At 32.3% G+C, this 20,039-nt stretch overlaps 1 protein-coding gene across 2 annotated transcripts; it reads right to left on the reverse strand.

The window, feature by feature from the left end:
• Nucleotides 1-3,060: 3,060 nt before the first annotated feature.
• On the reverse strand, nt 3,061-20,033 carry CycE (cyclin E). 2 transcript variants are annotated; one of them, XM_088257934.1, is made up of 9 exons: nt 19,580-20,033; nt 18,802-18,858; nt 18,503-18,563; nt 17,062-17,330; nt 16,445-16,634; nt 13,807-13,918; nt 12,025-12,456; nt 8,947-9,182; nt 3,061-7,218 (listed from the first exon to the last, which is right to left on the reverse strand). In XM_088257934.1, exons 2-9 carry the CDS (start codon nt 18,813-18,815, stop codon nt 7,036-7,038), a joined length of 1,497 nt encoding a protein of 498 aa, XP_088114060.1. In that variant the 5' UTR covers nt 18,816-18,858; nt 19,580-20,033; the 3' UTR covers nt 3,061-7,035. The 2 variants fall into 2 exon arrangements, with proteins under 2 accessions (XP_088114060.1, XP_088114061.1); XM_088257935.1 differs by lacking the exon at nt 19,580-20,033 and adding an exon at nt 18,995-19,038.
• Nucleotides 20,034-20,039: the final 6 nt, after the last annotated feature.

Genomic DNA, 20,039 nt, shown 5'->3' on the forward strand with positions numbered 1-20,039 from the left:
TCCTGCGCCAGCCTTCAAAGTAGAAAAAGAAATAATTATTTTATGTTTTTTATATGAATATTATATACCAATCACTTTGTTAAGGCCTTAACTATATACACAATTCGCTCACTCCTTTCAACAACGTCATATATCAAAAAACTTGATTTTCCAGGAGATCGTTTTTAAAGTTTAAAAATATAATGAAATGTATTAAAAATAAATATCAAGCCACTATTGAACTTTTTACTGTGCAACAGATCTTTTTAGAATGTTTTTTTCTCCATTTGGAACATATTTAGAATATTTAAAAAAAATAATCAAAAATACCTTTTCTTCAATATGCAAAAACAACACTTTCTGCCCTGTAGCGGGTAAATATTAAGTTAAAAATATGCCGCTTTTGCTGGGATATAGTACATTTTTTTGGCATTCCGAAAACATGCACAACTGAAAATTGTCAATTTTTGATATATGACGTTGTTGAAAGGAGTGAACGAATTATCTAATCCTGTTACCAGCGCTCCGCAGGTGTAAAAACACCCGTCCTTAGTGTATTAAGATACATGTTATTATTATGTACATGAAAACCATTGCAATTTAAATACTCACTACCAAGAAATAAAGGTTTGAATTTTAGATACCATTAAAACAGTAGTTCTCACGCCTATGAACCATGCACTATTTATGAGGTTAAAACATTTATGAATTCAATGCGCTTTCTTACAACTTCTTCATAAATAAAAATAATAAGCTTTGTGCAACACCACAGTACAAATTATACACTTTTATTGTCTACATTTTCTTAGTGTACACTACCTGCTGCTAACTACCTAAAATCTTCAATAATTTAAATAATATAAAAATATACATATATACCATTTTAAGCGTAATATTAAGGCATTAAAAACATACTTGTTTAATTCCATTTTCTTCCCTTTATAATTTGTTTTGAATTTTAATAACTACAAAAGTTAAAGGTACAGAATAAGTTACATAATAAAAAAAAATATTCACATTAAGGCACTAAAAACACAGTTGATTAATTCCATTTTCTTGCAATTTAAGATACAGATGTTCATATTTAAATAAATTACATTAAATGCTGCTGAAGAGTAGCAAAGTACTTAGCAGAAAGTTGTTATTATTTATTTTTTATTGTCCACTTGACTAGGCATATAAACTAATATAAACAACCCAAGCTCCCTAAAAAAAATATTTATCGGTTTGTAACTGCGCTTACCTACCATGCTGAAGGTCTCGGGTTCAATTCCCAAGGGCTCAAAGTAAAAATTTTCACTCCAATATTTATTTAACATTACTCTGGACTTATACCTGATGGGCAAGACTGATCACCTTGCCTTCATATGATTAACAATCAACTCAATATTGCATCAATTTGACGCAGTGTTCTATGCATTATTGGGTGCTGATGAGGGTAAAAAGTATGTAATCAGATAGATTTATTTATTTGTTACCAATTACCAGTCACATTGGGCATACAAATCGCATAGTTGAAACAATGAACATCTTTGTTGAACTTATGAACTGAAGTTTTTACACAAAAAAAATTACAAAGAAATAGGTCATTTATCTGATGTTCTAGAAACCAGTTTTCACTCATAAAATATTACAAATTTCTGAACAAAAATATTTTTGGATTTTTTTGAAGAAATTGATATTTTTCGTAATTCATATTTACTTCAATTGAAAGGAAAAGATATGAATAATAAAAACTAATATTCGCTATTTTCTTTGTAATTTTACTAGCATTTCAAATTTCAATTAAAATATATTTTCAAACTGTGAAGTTTTACGTGAAATGTCATTGCGAGGGACCAGAACTCCATAACTTTTTCAAACTATGATGAAATTTAATTATCATTGGTCGAATTAATGAGTTATGTTTTCAGATGTAAACACAAAAATATTAATTTTATACTATTAAGATTAGCAAGACTGGATACCGAATGACTAAAATGTATTACAATGTGCATGAGATATAATAATAAAATAGTAAACATTACAATTCAAGTGTGTGTAACCAGAGGACAAGCAAACTGAGTAAACCAAAGTAGTTTATACAAGTGGTTTATTTAAGTATCATATTATTATTCTATATATTTTATTTTGTTAACTAAAAAAAAACATTGTTTTTAAGTAAAAAAAAAAAAGTATGTAATAATTGTTCCGGCCAAAATCTATGTATTTTTCAGAATAATTTATGTATTAAAATAGTATTAATAAATGTACGCGAGAAGAACAAAGAGACGCAGTTCATCGACTTATATTTTGTTTATAATATTGTCCCCACCACGTGTAGCTCCTTTAAAATCGTATATAAGGGGTGGCGGACAAAATTTTGTGTGCTCAGATTAAATAATATTCAAAACGTGTATACGCCGCGCTCGCTGTTTTTATATTGGTGTCGCTTTGTTCTTCTCGCCCCTTGTGTTTGGTAATTTTCGATGTATTGGTGTAATTTTGTTATTTTCACATTTATAACATTGTGAATTTTTAATAAATAAAAGATTGTCTTCATTTGCGCGTTTCCGTCTTCCTAATGAAAAGTGTTCCAGTACCGTTAGCAGTAACATTAATAATAAAACAAAAGATTGTTATGGATTTTAATAAAGGATTATATAATGCCTTTTGATAGACTATGTTCAAACTATGGCTGATAAAAAAATCACTTTGCCTTTTATGAATAATATTATTCTTAAAATAACCTTATTTACAAAACTTTTTAAAAATGTAAGCTTTTTTTATATATGTAATTATAATCGATGATACTATATTGAATATATCGTTTGAACTGTTTATGCAACATGATTTGATTTTTTTTGCCTTCACTCAGTTATAATACACTCCACTCCACTCCAAGCATTTAATAGAAGAAAAAAACGAAGCACACCAGTAGTGTTTACACATCCAGTTATGAAATTGAACAAATACATGTCTATTTTATGTATTAATTTTTAAATCAAACACAGATATTTTGAGTCTACTAAGTTGTATTTTATTAACAAAAACACATAATAAACTACTAGGCGAAACAATTGTTACAATATTAACTTTTTATGTGTTTTTGTTAATAAAATACAACTTAGTAGACTCAAAAAATCTGTGTTTGATTTAAAAATTAATACATAAATTAAAATGGAGTTCTACAAATTAAACGCCAAATCAATAAAGAAATACATGTCTTTCATTTAGGATGGCTATATTACCGTGCTGAGCCAAAATCCATTGATTTGATTTGGAAAGAGATGAGAGAAAAGTTAGAGAAGGCATTTAACCCTTCCCTTACGGTGCTAAAAACTTTCGCGTGCACCGGTGATATGTATTTTGTACACCATATGAAAATGTGATTTAAAAATGGGAAAAATGTAAATATTCCAAAATGTTGCTTTTATTGACCATAGTCAAAGTTGAAATGTATCAATTTTGTAATGTTAGCCTCTGGTAAATATCATAAAAAGAAAAATAAAATATATCGCAAATAGCCGCAGTAGCTGTACGACCACCCTGAGTGACGACTTGTGCGCAACTAAAATGAGATCGTTGGAAACAGAATGAAGCCGCGTGAGCGTATACGTAAAGCGTGGCATGCATGCATACACTGAGAAACGTTTGTGTATTGGTGATTCTATCCTCAATTTTTTTTACAATTTATATATTTTCGTCGCTGCAAATGAATAATTTTATATTTTAATACTTTTATGTAACACGTAAAAGTTTACAGAGGAATACAAAAATTCTGAGCCAGTATCTATTACATTTTTTATTGATATTCTCATTTTTAAAGTCAAGTTGTAGTAAATACACATCACCGAGAGGGGAAGGTTTAAACACCATGCTTGCCAGACGGGTTGGTGAGTTTTGGGTTTCAGCCGCCTTTAACATAGGGGACAGACGCTGTCTGTAGCCGACCATTCTGGGTTAAAAATTGACTGCAAGCAGCAACCGACCGGAGGAAATGGAAAAAAGGGGAAGAGGCCTATATTCAGCAGTGGAGGACAGAGGGCGCATGAAGAAGTAGAAGAATAGTAAAAATCCAAGACATGATTACAAAGCACAATTTTTGCCAAAATCAAAGAATTTAACCTCACATTTTTTAGGGTATTGTGTCCAAATAACAATACAATAAGAGTTAAAACCCAGGACATAATTACAAAGCATAATTTTTGCCCAAATCAAAGTAATTAAACCTCACATTTTTAGGGTATTGCGTCCAAATAACAATACAATAAGAGTAAAAACCCAGGACATAATTACAAGGCATAATTTTTGCTAGTATCTAAGTACTTTAACCTCACTTTTTTATGGTACATACTGTGTCCAAATTACAATACAAACTGATTTTAATAAATATGGTCAGTCTTTATTTCACAAATTCACATTGAAACAAGGACGTATAAAAATTTAAAGCTTTGTTTTAGATGCCTTGTCATAGTTTAAAAAGTAGCAAATTTTATTAAAGAAAAAGTTTTTGAAATCTGAAGTACTGAAGTCCTATTTTCGTATAAATAGTTGACAAATTTTGGATGGCTGAAGTGCCACAAGTCATTAGAACATAAAACCAGGTACCGCAAAATATTTAAATATGCGGAAAAATAATCTCTTGTTACTTCAGCCCTTTTTACATTTCTTTATCCAGTATCGATATTTATTTCTTTTTACTAATAATACTTTTTTTTTTCCCTCTAAACTGATGAAGGAAAACAGAACATTCAGCCAAATTTTTCCCCCTATTTTGAATGGATTCCTATTTTTCCACAATTTTAGGATTTAAAGCTAGGTAATATTTATTTGAAATTATTTTTAAATTCTGGGTGTTTTTTTTTATTTCAAATGCCAACAAGTTATTTCATAAGAACACAATTTTGTACACCATTTTTTTTTCATTGATTCATGGCAATATTCTAATAATATGGTAGTTATTAAATTAAGCAAACAACCAGTACACAGGTATGTCTTTATTCTTTATTCTGTGAAAGTAGCCAGTAGTAATATGGAATACCTATATAGATATATTGTTTGTGACCACTTTTGGGATTTAATAAATGCACAAAATAAAAGGAAATTTTGAGTTTGGGCGGTTCGGGTGACATTCATGAAGCAGTGAAACCAGTTTTTTCTTCTTCTATGAAGTGACAAAAAATTATGTAAATCAAGGAAAATGTACTAGGGAAGAAATCAACAATGCAAGGAAAAATGAAAGTAGAGTGAAAGAATGATTCAACATCACCTGTTTTGATATTTTCCTTGATGTACCATAAATAATAAGAAGGTTGTTTATTTTTATATATAATATTTATAAATGTATTTACTTGCGATAACTCACATAATAATGTAAATTAAAACAAGTAAACATTTTACTTTCAAATCACAAGAAACAAAGGCAAAAGCTGGGGCTAAAATACAGTTAAAACTAAGATAAAAGTAGCGATATATATTTATGAAGTCATGATACACATAATTGTTAAGCGTATTTCTAGTTCCCAAAGAATTTGCACAGAAAGTAATAATTTAACTATTAGAAATTAGAGAAATTAATTACACTACCTACATTATGTGAAATATGGTTGGGAACCATCTTTGGTCAGTATATTATTACATCTCGGAGAATTCATCATCTCCGTGAACATTAGATAATGCTTTAATTGTACTTGAAAAGCATATCTCTGTGCTTTGGAAGATTAAGGTACTATGTATAATTTGGTGATATTGCAGGATAAGCTAAAAAAATTGACTTGAACTGGGTAAGGTTAAATTAACTCGTTTAACATGGGTACTATTTGGATGGTTAAATATTTTCACATATATTCACTCAGGCATGAGGTCCAAGAATTGGCTTGAGAAATAGCGTACCAACTACAAATTTTACTCCAAAGCATTAGTATGCTTCAGAGTAAAATTAAACATTCTTAAATTTTAATATATTTTGATGTTCTATAATAGTTTTAAGTAACATTATAGAGAATTTTTGAGTACTGAAATTAATTAAAAACCAATTTTGTAAAAAAATTCTCATAGATCCTTTGACTCTCCCAATGGACCGATACAAAATTTACTAAGTAATGAATAGATGGCAAACAAAATAAAGCAGAATTCAGTTCAAAATCACGAAAAGAAGAATGATTTTAATAACATATTATGAAACTTTCATTCAAACTTCATAATATAAATAATTACCCACATACTCAATTCAATGTTAAAATAAATTATATATTTTTCATACATACATATTTGCGTACAACCAAAAATTAATATGGTCATACTCCAAAATAGTGAAAAAGAAATCACCACCGACAGTTATTTTTCCTAGATATGTAAATTAATGATTAATAGGCGAATAAAATTATCATGATAAATTATTACTACAGCAAAATTAAAATGCTTTTCAGCAAAATAATAATGTTATTCAATCAATAAATAATTTAAATCTATGGTTTCACTTTCATATAAATCCATTTTTTTATAATAACATGCTCTTCTTATCGTACGCAACCGTAACATTTTGCACAAACCCAGAGATCTTACAAAATCGGGATCACAGATCTTTCTATACAATACTAAAATGTCCAAAGTTGCATCAATATTTCAAGGAATGCTGCATGCACATACATACATATCACAACTTCTCTTGCATACCTAAATCCAATTTCACATTCCACAGTAGAAACACAATTGACTCGACGCACCAATATAACACTTGCATTAGTATAATTTGCGTGAAATATCGTCAGCCAGTAACTAGCCTTGCAGAACTGCACATGAAAATGTTTAAAATCACAGTAAATTATGGTGAAATTGTTTCTAAAGCATGCAACAAAGGCAAAGTTCAACTTCTTCAAAGAGAAGGAAAAAATCACAGTAAGCGGATTGCGACTGATATTTAACTAATGCTCAGTTTCCCAGTTCGATGACCGATGCCAATTTTTTGGTAGACTCATCAATCGTAGATCATCAGCGTGACACACAGACGATGTTCATCCGCCTCAACAACCACAAGAACAGGAGTAGGAAGCAGAAGAACGTAGTGTGAGCTAGTCATTTGTCCGCAGCTGCTTGTATGGGGGTATTCGTCTCTAGGCTGTCAGCCTTTTTGTGGTTACTGTGGGGAGGGGTGATGGGGGGCAGAGCGCACCCTCCCCCCTCGGTCACCAGGGAAGTGGTGGGGGTGCCCTCGATACATTTTATCCTGCTACTTTCCATGCTTTGCTGAGCTTTGTCCTTAAAAAAAATGCATATTATTTATTTACAATCAACTACAAGGCTTTGAAACATCAATGTTGTACCTTTATAGCTTAACTAGAGATTTTTGCACCCCTGTTCTATTTAACTTATATTTGAAAATGTGGTACATATATCGCTCACTCCTTTCAAGAACGTCATAAATCAAAAATTGACAATTTTCAGTTGAGCATATTTTCGGAATGCCCAGAAAATGTGCTATATCCCAGAAAAAGAGGCTTTTTTTAACTTAATATTTACCCGCTACATGGCAGAAAGTGTTGTTTTTGCATTTTGAAGAAAAGAGGTATTGTTTAATTATTTTTTTAAAAAAATAAATATTTTTCAAATGGAGAAAAAATCATCAGGTTTTACCTAAAAAGATCTGTTGCGTAGTAAAAAGTACAATAAGTGGCTTGATATTTATTTTATTTTATATTTTTAAACTTTAAAAACGGTCTCCTGAAAAATCAAGTTTTTTGATTTATGACGTTCTTGAAAGTAGTAGGCGATATGTTTAATGTATATGGAAAATAAAATACATGTTTAATGAGTAAATGACAGTAAAATTATTGTAATATTAGGAGATTGTGTCGAAAAGAAAAAAAAATTATGCATGTCAATGAAAACCAAGGTTTATTTATCTGTTAAAAATGCTATGCTGTTGAATGCAACATCTCCTATTTGATAAAATAGGAAATGTTACACTCAACATCTCATTCGTAAAATAGCATTTTCTCACTAATTTGTGCTCATAAAACAACACAAAAGATTGAAGATCATTAATTATTACCCAAATTATTTGACTGATATGAATGTCATAGTTTGATAAACATTTTATCGGTGAATTTAAATTATATATGTATACGAGGGCCGACCCAAAAGTAACAATAAAAAGTTAATTTTACACACTTAATTAAATGATTTTTTTTTGAAAATTTACATACTTATGTACCATGTTATGAGCCGCAAAATAAAAAATAAATTGTTTAAAAACGGTAATGTTTGGAAGTTTTTTTGACGTTTTTAGTCTCCCGATTTTTACGATACACAGTTATTATATACGATTACGTCAAAATTTCGCCGAATCGTAAAAATCGGGAGACTAAAAACGTCAAAAAAACTTCCAAACATTACCGTTTTTAACCAATTTTTTTTTATTTTTCGGCTCATAACATGGTACATAAGTGTGTAAATTTTCAAAAAAAAATCATTTGATTAAGTGTGTAAAATTTACTTTTTATTGTTACTTTTGGGTCGGCCCTCGTACCTTAACCAACTAAAGATAAAAGTAATTTAATTACCACACAAGGATGCAAATGAGGTAAATATGTGAAGTCAACAGGATGAGGTAAAGTGAACATAACACATTTGTTAATACTTAATTTGGAAAGGAGAACCTATGTTTTAAAAACAATAATTTGAGTAACAATGTAGTTAGCTTTTATGATAACAAAATATCTTCTTTTTCTTCTTATTGCAGGCCTTGCAGCCTGTTTTTAGCAGGGATTAGCCTCCTGCGACGTCGATTCCCAGCTATCGATCCATCTCTTTAGTGGTCTGCCCGGGAGTCGTCTACCATGGGGTTGGCCGTACAGTGCGATGTGGGGGAGTCTGGATGGTTCCATTCTCCTCACATGCGCATACCATTGTCTCCTTCGGTCTAACGACATCTTCGATCTCGCATATTTCCGTTTTTTTATAAAAATAACAAAATATCATACTTACAAATAGATCTAGGCATATATTGTGCACTTGTATCCTGTGACTCTGGTCAAGGTTTATATTGGGACATATCCGCGCCAATCCTCCCCCAGACGTGGTAAAGTCGGCTCCGCAGTCAGGCAGAACGGCAGCCGTGCTCCCGCCCCCCTTGGCTCCGACCCCCACGCCATCCGATTGCAAGACAAAGGCAAAGGGCTTCAGCCAATCATAGCATGGCTCTAACTCTTCCCATGTGAAACCTGAAGACAAAGAAGGTAAAAATGTTGTGTAACTAAAACCATGTTCATACTAAGAGTGAAAGCAGGGGCAGCAGCGATTGTACATTATCAAACCCAAGTGCAGATCTCTGGGTTTCCATTTGCATTCTCTAACACAGTGGTTTTTAACCGGTGCCCCGCGGAGCACTGGTGCTCCGCAGGCTTGTCGCAAGTGCTCCATGAACTTGACTCATTTACTGTGTGATTTGAGTTGCAAATATAATGGCTAGATGGCAACACCCTTGCGAAGTGTAGTTGTGTCACTTCACAACAGCACGGCTGTCCAAACTCAAAACACAGTAAGGGACATTTTTATGTTGCACATTTTTTTTGCATTTTTGGACTAAGTAGATTCTACTTAGTCCAAAAATGCAAAAAAAAATGTCCCTTACTGTGTTTTAAGTTTGGACAGCCGAGCAGTCAATATATATGTATCTTTGATTCTATATCATCAACTTAGAACAATTGAAAATATCATGGAAATTATGTGTAGCAATTTGTACAGACGGTGCTCCATCAATGGTAGGTTGATTGAAAGGATTTGCAAATCTTGGCAATCTTGACATCTCAGTTATTTGGATGAAGAAATAAGAGTAGGTATATCAAATTAGACCTAATATCGTTGAAATTTCTAAAAGCCAACAAGCTCAGAGTCACATTAAATAATTTGTGCCGCAAAAAGTTTCATTGTGGTATTTATGTTTTATATTTATTCAATATTATCCTGGACCGGTACCTGAAGCGGAGGGCTGATTACCTTTCTTCCATATGTTAACGATCAAGATAACACTGCGTTTATATGATGCAGTGCCCTATGCACCATTGAGGTACGGATAAGGGTTTGAATGAATGAAGTCGTGTTTTTTTTTTATTTATGTAATTTTCTAACTTGTATATAATAAAATAATCATTTTTATTTTTAATAAAAGTTATCTTTGTACGTTTTTTTAATCTTTGGTTCTGGCGTACCGCGAATTTTCCTTATAATCAAAAGCGCTCCCTGACTTCAAAAAGGTTCAGAACCTTTAACATATAAAAATGCAAAAAAATGCACCCAGTTTGTCAACACATTTATAAAAACTATTCATGTTATGAATACCGCCAGAGTTTATAAAAAATAAACTGAATTGGAAATAGCGCATGACTCACTTAATGTGAACTTATGTAAATGTAGTCAGCCTAGTATGCAAATCATAAAAGTTCATATAAGGTTATCTTGATCTGATATAGAATATCGTTCATTGAATAACTTCAGCAATTTATAAAAGAGATATCAAAAATTTTACATTTTCATGAAGAACATCAAATTTTACTATGAAAAAACTGAAGAGAAATCATGTTTATAAAATCATAATACATATTACAGCATTATTATTTTTTTATTTTTTATATGTTGCATATCCACATAAAATCATAAGCCCTGATCTGCACCCAATCACCCAAAGGATAAATTTAGGGCACTATTGAGTGATTTGTCTACCTCCGTAGTGTAATGGTCACGACGCTCGGCTACCGTTCTGGAGGTCCCGGGTTCGATTCCCAAGGGGGGTCAAATAAATACTTGTGATTTTTTCACTCTAATATATATTCAATATTACCCTGGACCTGAAGTGGAGGGCTGATCACCTTTCCTTCATGTGTTACGATCAAGATAACACTGTGTTTATATGATGTAGTGCCCTATGCACCATTGGGGTGCGGATAAGGGTTTGAAGAATTGAGTGATTAAGACACCATTATCATTAATATCAAGAAGGCAAATTAAGCAGTCCTTTGCTTCAGATACCAGTCCAGGGTAGTTTGAAGTAAATATTGGAGTAAAGAGAAATCATTTTCGTTATTTCGGCCCCTGGAGATCAAAGCTGGGACCTTGGGTAACCCAACAGGCTAAACACTGCACTATGAACACAGACAAATGTATTACAAGGACTATTATATATTTCATTTTTAACCGCCCAACCTTTGGGTTATTGTTCAAAAGGTAGTTAAAAAATCTTTGGGGTTTTTTCATAAGATTCCTGAATAACGATACATATTTACAAAGTACCAGACAGTTTTTTAAGGCCCATTTACGACACTTTTTTTAATCCTTTGGTTCTCAATATAAGAGTCTCTGAATATTTTTTGTAATAATATTCTATTCAATATTTTTACAAATATATTTTGTATTATATCCTTTGTTTCTCAATATAAAAATCTCTGGTTATTTTTTTGTTATAATATTCTATTGAATATTTATACAAATATATTTTGTATTATATCCTTTGTTTCTCAATATAAGAGTCTCTGGATATTTTTTTGTAATAATATTCTATTGAATATTTATACAAATATATTTTGTATTATATCCTTTGTTTCTCAATATAAGAGTCTCTGGATATTTTTTTGTAATAATATTCTATTGAATATTTATACAAATATATTTTGTATTATATCCTTTGTTTCTCAATATAAGAGTCTCTGGATATTTTTTTGTAATAATATTCTATTGAATATTTTTACAAATATATTTTGTATTGAATGTAATATATCATTCAACATAATCTCAACATATTCTGCAAATGAACCAGCCAGCGATATTGACCTCTTATACTTCATATGTGTCGGGTGAATATGGACAATTTGACATATCGGGAATGTTTCTGTGTTTGCGGGCATGCTTCTTGTGTCCAAATACTTGATCACAAATCTGGAACATATATATTTAGAAAAACAGAGAGGTGAGGTATTCTATTCTCTCTTAGACCCTGGGGTAACATCTGTAGCATTGGACTGATCACCATGCATTAATAATATTGAATAAAGTGAAAAAAATATGACTCACTTGACACTCGCATCGCAACATCCTTATCAAAAATGTGTGCAACAGCCGCTGCAGCCAAGAGACCGTAGGAAAATGCATTTACTCCGACATGCAGAACGGCCAAGTCAATAAGCTGTCCGCATATCACATACTCCAAAGAGGAATATTGAGGAAATATAAACGTGTACTCTTTCATTTCATCCGATGGACTATCATTATTTTTTATCGGAGTCTTTTGGTTTGCTTCTTGGAGAGTGTTTAGTTGCATATATGCATTCAACCATTTGTTTATTGTTAAGGGTGTGGTTTTCCAACTCAAAGTTTGCAAGACAACTATTTCTTCACATAAAATATCTTCTACAGTACAAGCTCCATCAGTCACGTAGGCAAACTCTCCAATCTTCGGAGGGTAGACCTCTTCCACTTTAGCGGCAATAAAAAGACATGTGATACCTGGAAAGAAAGTATTTTTAAATTAAAAAAATTATGGAATAACGCCTCTAATAGTTTTTTTTTTTGGATTAATTTTTAATTAAATAATTTTTAATTGAATAATTTTTAATGGAATAATTTTATGGAATAATTTTTGGAATAATATTTTTTTATGGAATAAAGCCTCTAATAGAGGCTTTATTCCATAAAATGCCAGTTTTGCAGTCAAGCAAGTACCAAACTCGCCACGGCGCCTGTTCTTCTAACCCTTATCCACACTCAATGGTGCATAGGGCACTGCATCATATTCACGCAGTGTTATCTTGATCGTTACTTACACAAAGGCAAGGTGCTCACTCCTGCACTTCAGAGACCAGTCCATAGTAATATTAAATGAATATTAGAGTATAAAATCACTAATATTTATTTTTACCCCTCCCTGGGAATCGAACCCAGGACCTCCAGCACGGTAGCTAAACACGCGAGCCATTACACCAAGGAGGCGGACAAGTTTTTTTTTCAATATGCGAGTAATAATTAATTTGCTTTGTAAAACAAATTTTTCCATACTCTACTGTGACTCAAGAGTCCGCGACACTAGCCACGGGACCACAACCCGACCCATATCAAGGTACAATCCATATTATACCCAACAAGTGGTTTTTGCCAAATTATCTGTATATAAATAATAAAAAAATACACAATCAACTTAACGTTTTGTTACAGTAAAATATTTATAATGATCACTATAGTAATAAACGAAAAGCAATAAATGAAATTTTATTTTACAATGATTAAAGAAAACACTTGTTTTATACCACTTGAGTTTTATTAAAGACTACATGTTTCAGAAGTTAAACTTCCATCATTCAGGTCTGTATAATAACTAAAATATAAAATTGTTCTATAAATAAGGAGAGGGGAAGGGGGTTAGTCAAGGGGCGGAGTTTGAAAACAAAGGAAAAATGGAAAGCAAAGGTGAAGAATTTTGAAACAATATATTATTTAATAAATTATTATTAGAATTTAGGTTCTTTTGGATTTCAAAATTTTCTAAATAATTCATACTTTGGCCTTTATGTGGAACAAGGTGTAATAATTTTAATTTATGAGAGTGGAATGAGTGATTTGTATCTAACTTCCCCTAACTTTCCCCTCTCCTTATTTATAGAACAATTTTATATTTTATATTTTAGTTATTATCCAGACCTGAATGATGGAAGTTTAACTTCTGAAACATGTAGTCTTTAATAAAACTCAAGTGGTATAAAACAAGTGTTTTCTTGAATCATTGTAACATGTCTTACCACAAAGTTAATGCCGAAACAATAAATATTTTTTTTTTATTAAAATGTAAATTATAATCCTTACCAATCAACTGGAGCCTTCCTTTATAAACATCTTCAGTATTTGACAAATATCTATCTATGTAGTTTACAGTCAAGTGGAAGGTTTCTCTATATAATTTGTAAACTTCACACACCTGAAAATTAAATTAAACAAATAAAAATAAAATTTTGTATTTTAAAGCATTGCTAACTTCTTGTGTAATACAACTTTTAAAAACTTGAAAGATTAAAATGAAATAGTTACGGTCTGACATTTATACAAAAATAAAATTTTGAAAGAGAGAAAGAAGACAAGTGAATCACAATGGGAATAATTTTAAAAGTGGACTTGTGGTTAAATTTAATTGGTTATTTATTATGGGTAAGTCTTTATTAAATGCTTTACTTAATTCTAATTTTTCTAGATTATCTAAAACTGGTCTTTGTTTAGAGGTTTTAAGGAGGTTTCAAAGAGATTTTAAGTCCAATACCCGAAAGAATCTATTCTAATTTTACTTAATTCTAATTTTTCTAGATTATCTAAAACTGGTCTTTGTTTAGAGGTTTTAAGGAGGTTTTAAAGAGATTTTAAGTCCAATACCCGAAAGAATCAAATGATAATTAATATTATATACTTTTGACAATAATTTTGAACATTACCATGAGTTTAGGCCTGAATACCTTTGTGAATGAAAGTTATGACCAGGACAATACTCCGTCAATCCAATATGGTGCTCTGAGCCACCAATGTATGCAGATAAAGGAAGAAGAAAACAGGAATAAATTTTTTTTTTTTTACACAATTAAAAATAATTACATCCTTGTTTTTCTGAACTTATTTAGGATGAAAAAAAAACATGTTGAACTAATTGCAAACACTCAGGTAAGCTTCCATATAAGTTCAATCAAAACATAGCACTACCAACTTTAATATACCACTTAGTAATTTTAATTGGCGTGTAAGATATTTCAAATTCTTCCTTTAGCACTGTTGCCATTAACCTTTTAACCGCGTTAACTTTGTTCCTAAGAGACGCCCGTGCGCGGCGGTATTTCGCCGTTTTTTAAATGATTACTTTTATCATGTATTTAGTTAAGAAACGATTTATTTTCCTAAACAAAAACGTTCAATGGGATTCATTGTGCCTTTTTTGTACTCTATAATACACGTGTGTCACATTATTCTTTAAATATATCGTAATATAAACAAATTAGATCGTAACATAAATAAATCAAAGCACGCATCGTGTGTCACTTTTACCCACTGGCGATGCGTAGCGTCGAGAGTGAGACAGATATAGGGCATGATTATGGCACGGACTAATTACCGACCGCAAGAAAAATCAGGTATCTGTTCTTTTATTTATCCTTGTGATGTTACAAATTATTAGTCAGATATTTCAACAGATGTCATAAGGCCAAGGATTGACGTATTATTTTATCCAAAGTTCCACACCATGAAAAAATCCCTCTAAGTTGAACTGAGGTTCGAAACTTGGAGCAATGTAAAAACACGAATGCTTATGTCAGCCGCGTATGGGGCATGTTTTGTTAAAACACATACGGTTATGCGAGCCGCGTGGATCCGGTTAAAATCATTATACTGTATTAAATGTGTTGGATGCCTAACTCTTTTATGTGTATTTTTCATTATCCAATGTTCCTTCTTTCCGGAATTATATTTCTAATACAAAATGTATTTTTATGTATTTAGTTAGACAGTAAAATTCTATAGTACCTATAAAGTTCATAAAGGGGAGAGAAAAACTTTGCTTGACCCAAAAAGGTTTAAAAAAAATTTGTTGATTACAGTGTGCTACTTTGGTCAACTTGCCAGGATATTTTGCTATCATTCCTGGCAACCCTTATATTTACCCTTAACTAATATTTTTAGCCATTAGCAATTGTGGGAAAATTCCACAAAAATCATACCAGCAAAATCATATCAAATGACCGCATGACAAAAAAACAAAAGGCCCTCGGTCCATAAATATTTTACTTACAAAATAATGTCAAAAATACCCAGACTAAGAAATCATTTTCATCCAATTTCAGTTGATTTTGTCCACTTTGCCAAAATTTCGGCGCTACCCACAATTTTTCTCTCTAAACCTTTCAAGTGGTCAGAACACATGGTTTGTCCACCACAGTGCTAGAGGGTGATGTATATAAAAGTGAATGTGTGTAAAACGTCAGGACCCATAGTTTATCCACCACAGTGCTCAAGGGTGATGGATATAAAAATTCTTCTTCAAACCCTTATCCGCACCCCAATGGTGCATAGGGCACTGCATATAAACGCAGTGTTATCTTGATCGTTAACACATGAAGGAAAGGTGATCAGCCCTCCGCTTCCGGTACTAGTCCAGGGCGATATTGAATAGATTTTAGAGTGAAAAAATCACTTATATTTATTTGACCCCCCCCTGGGAATCGAACTTGGGGACCTACAGAATGATAGTCGAGCGTGCTGACGATTACACTATGGAGGCAGACATGATAATACATCCATATAAATATTGAAGGCAGCCTATAGTAAAAAAAAAAAAAAAAAATCATTGCCAAGGATCGGCACCGCCAAGGGCAGCACTATCCTCAGACCAAAGAAGAATCTTCTTGTAGTCTGAGACTAGAGAGAAGATTAGATATTTGAGGCAGAAACAAGGTGCAGAAGTCCAAACCTCGATAAGCCAGTCCAGCAGTATGGCTCGCATGCGGAGCTGCAACCCCGGGTGGTGCTGGAAGAGGTGCTGCGTTCTCCAGGCCGCCGCCTCCACATCTCCCTCGCACATCTTGTGCCACACGTCGCAGTGATCCGCCCACGACAAATTCGGAAAAGGGCATTTTCTCCGTCTGAATGTTTTTTGAGGACTGAAAAAGAAATATTAACATCATGTTATCAACTGAATCAAATATCAGCCTCTGTAGTGTAATGATCAGCATGCTCGGCTACCGCACTGGAGGTCCCGGGTTCAATCCCCAGGGGGGGTCAAATAAATATAAGTGATTTTTTCACTTTAATATTTATTCAATATTACCATGGACTGGTACCCGAAGCGAAGGGCTGATCACCTTTCCTTCATGTGTTAATGATCAAGATAAAACTGTGTTTATATAATGCGGTGCCCTATGCACCATTGGGGTGCATAGGGCACTGCATTTTACAAACGCGGAACCTCCAGAACGGTAGCCGATCGCCCAATACAGAATTCTACAAATCATATCAATCAATAAATACAACTTTCACACAAATCTGAGCATATTTTAGTTGCACTTATAAGAAGAAGAAAAAACTCACCTAACAGCTTTTGGGTTTTGTGAAGAATCTGAATTCAAAAAATTTTCTAATTGGTATAAGTCATCATAGTGTGGACTGAACCCGGGATGATCATACTCAGATAAGGTCTTCGGCTCATCGCAGTCAGTGGGAGGAACGCTTGAGAAATCTATCACTTCATCATCACTCGGTACCGGAAACTGGAAGGAATCTTCCAGTGAAGTGCTCTCGTCACCACAACGAGACACGCGCATCATTTGCTTGCACGGAGGCATTGAGTCTTCATCATCCTGAAATAAAATATATAAGTACTTTCTTAACTCTTACCACCCTGTAGGCCAGACATTCTGGCCCGTATGATTCTAGTAGGCAGCTCCGTGGGCCACAATGTCTGGCCCGGCGCAGGTATAACTTTAATCATTGATTTCTCTATCACCCAAGTATATTCTACCAAAAAATATTTGAGATAAATGCGGTTAATCATCGCAACATATTGAATTAACCAACATTTCTTCAATAAAACTTTCCATTACTTAGATACTCCAAGGATACTCCCACCTTTTGTGACCATATTTTTTCGTTTTGAGGAGCTATTATATTTCAAAATTGAGTGATTAGTGTTAGTAGTTAAAATAACAGAAATTGCATTTTATATGTTTATAATAAATATTTTTTAGTTAATCCGCCATGGAAAACTATGAAAGTTATACTTTCAAGTTCAGTTATAAAAACGAATGGTCATACAAATTGCCAGACAGTGTCCCAAAATTAGGGAACCAAAATATTTATTTTAATGATAGAAAAACTTCACATTTTTTTGATCAGAGTAGCTGATCAGAAAAAATGGTCAGAGTGGAAAAGGTTAACTTAATTATTAAACTTTTTTGTTTATTAAAATTAAACTTTTTTTGTTTATTAAAATTAAACTTAATTTTGTTTAGAAAATTAACAAAATATCATAATTTTTACACTATCCTTAGTCTTACATCATAAATCGAGTTATCAATCAAAATATTTGTATTGAAACTTATCAAAGAAAAACCAACATGAATTAGCAAGTATGAAATTAGAATCTCTGTGGGGGGTCTTTTATTATATTTATTTATGGATTCATTCAAAGACATGTAGCTCCTTCAAAAAAATTCACATCATCTACTGTAAAAATGTATGACAGAAAGCAAAAAAACAAACAGAAAAAACTGGTTTTAAAAATTGATATTCAGTAAAAGTAAAGATAGCAAGTAAAAGATTTTTTTTTTCTATATATCATAATTAACAACAGATTTTTTTTTAAATGAATTGTGATTTGGAAATTAAAATAAAAGCTATTTACAAAAATGTGAGCAATGTAATGTTATCTTATGGATAAATAAATATTGGTTGTTTTAAATACGAAATCAAAATACAAAGTAATGATGAAAGCATAGACGACAATATCTTAGTGGTTTGTACATTATCATACCTTGTCTTCTGATAGTTTTCGTTTTCGTTTAATTAAAGTTGTATGGTCCGATGAGTTTTCACTGAAACAATTTATAAAATATTATTTACTTATCATATATAAACCTTCGATACATCTACAAAAAAATTAAATAATTCTTTATACATTTAAATTTGGTATTCGTTATTAAATTACTAGTAATACTATACCAGAACTTATAATATTACATTGGTATTATTTAAACGAATAAACGGAATCTAATACACAACTTCATTATGAAACCCACCTTCTGTTATATTAAGAAATCCATTTGTACTCACCCCAATTGTGCCATTTTATGTTGATATCCACGAGACGTTTAGGATTAACCTAAGAATCTGAAAAATAAAAAATAAATACTATTAATAAAATAATTTGAGGTCACATTAAGAGACTTCCTTTTTCTATGAAGCTTGGGGCTCATCGTGGGGTTATGATAGTAGAAAAATAAGTCAAACAGACAAATTGATTTACCAGATTTTTATCAACGTTTATGAATACTTTGTGTACCCAAAAATGGATATTTTATTAAAAGAATACATAAATGACACGAAATATGAGGATTTTTCAGCAAGCATGACAGCACACCGTGGGGCGGATTTTGGCGCCGGAAAGCGTTTATTGAGTCGAAGGTTTTTGGGAAACCGATGCACCAAAACCTTACCTAAATACTCCTAAAATTAAAACAAAATATATTGTCTCTAATTAATGTTATAATTTCAAAATATAATGGAAATTACAAAGAACTCTGCCACGAATGACGGAAAAGGCGCGCGAAAATCCCTCCGAACGCCATTAGACACGTAGCCATTTGAGATCTTTAACCCGGGCTTAAAACATTTTTTATAATTTTAGAACAATAAAAACACATAGGATAAAAGCCTCATATTTATTTTTAAATTTTACAGTGGTAAATTATTGCATACATTGACGAGAAAATAATTCAGTGCCGCGGACATTAGAGCCGGTTCCTAGGACACGAAGTTCGACACGATTTGAAGGATGTATCGTGTACTTTTTCACATTTTTTTACAGAATGATGAATTAAAGTAAATTTACCTCGTCTTCAAACATTAGCAGGATGCATAGTTACACAAAAAATGTGTCTTTAGCTCGAGGAATCTGGCCTCACCTACTAACGACTGTTAGGGCACTTTCCACTTATTTTACACTTTAAATCCACAATTTATGCGATTTTAGGCATATTAACGCTTTACATGGTAAGAATACATAAAAACAAGTAACGTGAACGATAAAATAACACCGATAATTTACTTTGAAAGAATCAAAGCCAAGCTTTGGCAAGCGTTTTTCGCGCGTGAATGTCGCGTTGAACCGCAAAGCTGCAGCTACGGTTTTCTGCTAAATTCAGGTGTATTTCCTTTTTCCACCGGTCGTTGCCGCTTAGAGAGGAGTGGGGGTAAACTACGTTTCTTATACTGCTCTCTGATTGGTCGCCGTTCCTATCATCTTATCTAATGTATGTCACAGCTGGTTTACAGCTGATCAACCCCGATTT

The sequence above is a fragment of the Brachycentrus maculatus genome, unplaced genomic scaffold (assembly GCF_059751285.1).
Source record: "Brachycentrus maculatus isolate JH-2025_06_01 unplaced genomic scaffold, ASM5975128v1 h1tg000089l, whole genome shotgun sequence".
NCBI classification, from domain to species: domain Eukaryota; kingdom Metazoa; phylum Arthropoda; class Insecta; order Trichoptera; family Brachycentridae; genus Brachycentrus; species Brachycentrus maculatus.

What these genes read in the sequence shown, in the direction of transcription:
- CycE (XM_088257934.1), bottom strand. An exon ending in GAAAACTATCAGAAGACAAG is followed by an intron (nt 17,331 to 18,502) that starts GTATGATAATGT and finishes ATTTTATTTCAG; the next exon opens with GATGATGAAGACTCAATGCC. An exon ending in ATATATGCCTAGATCTATTT is followed by an intron (nt 7,219 to 8,946) that starts GTAAGTATGATA and finishes ATTTTTTTTAAG; the next exon opens with GACAAAGCTCAGCAAAGCAT.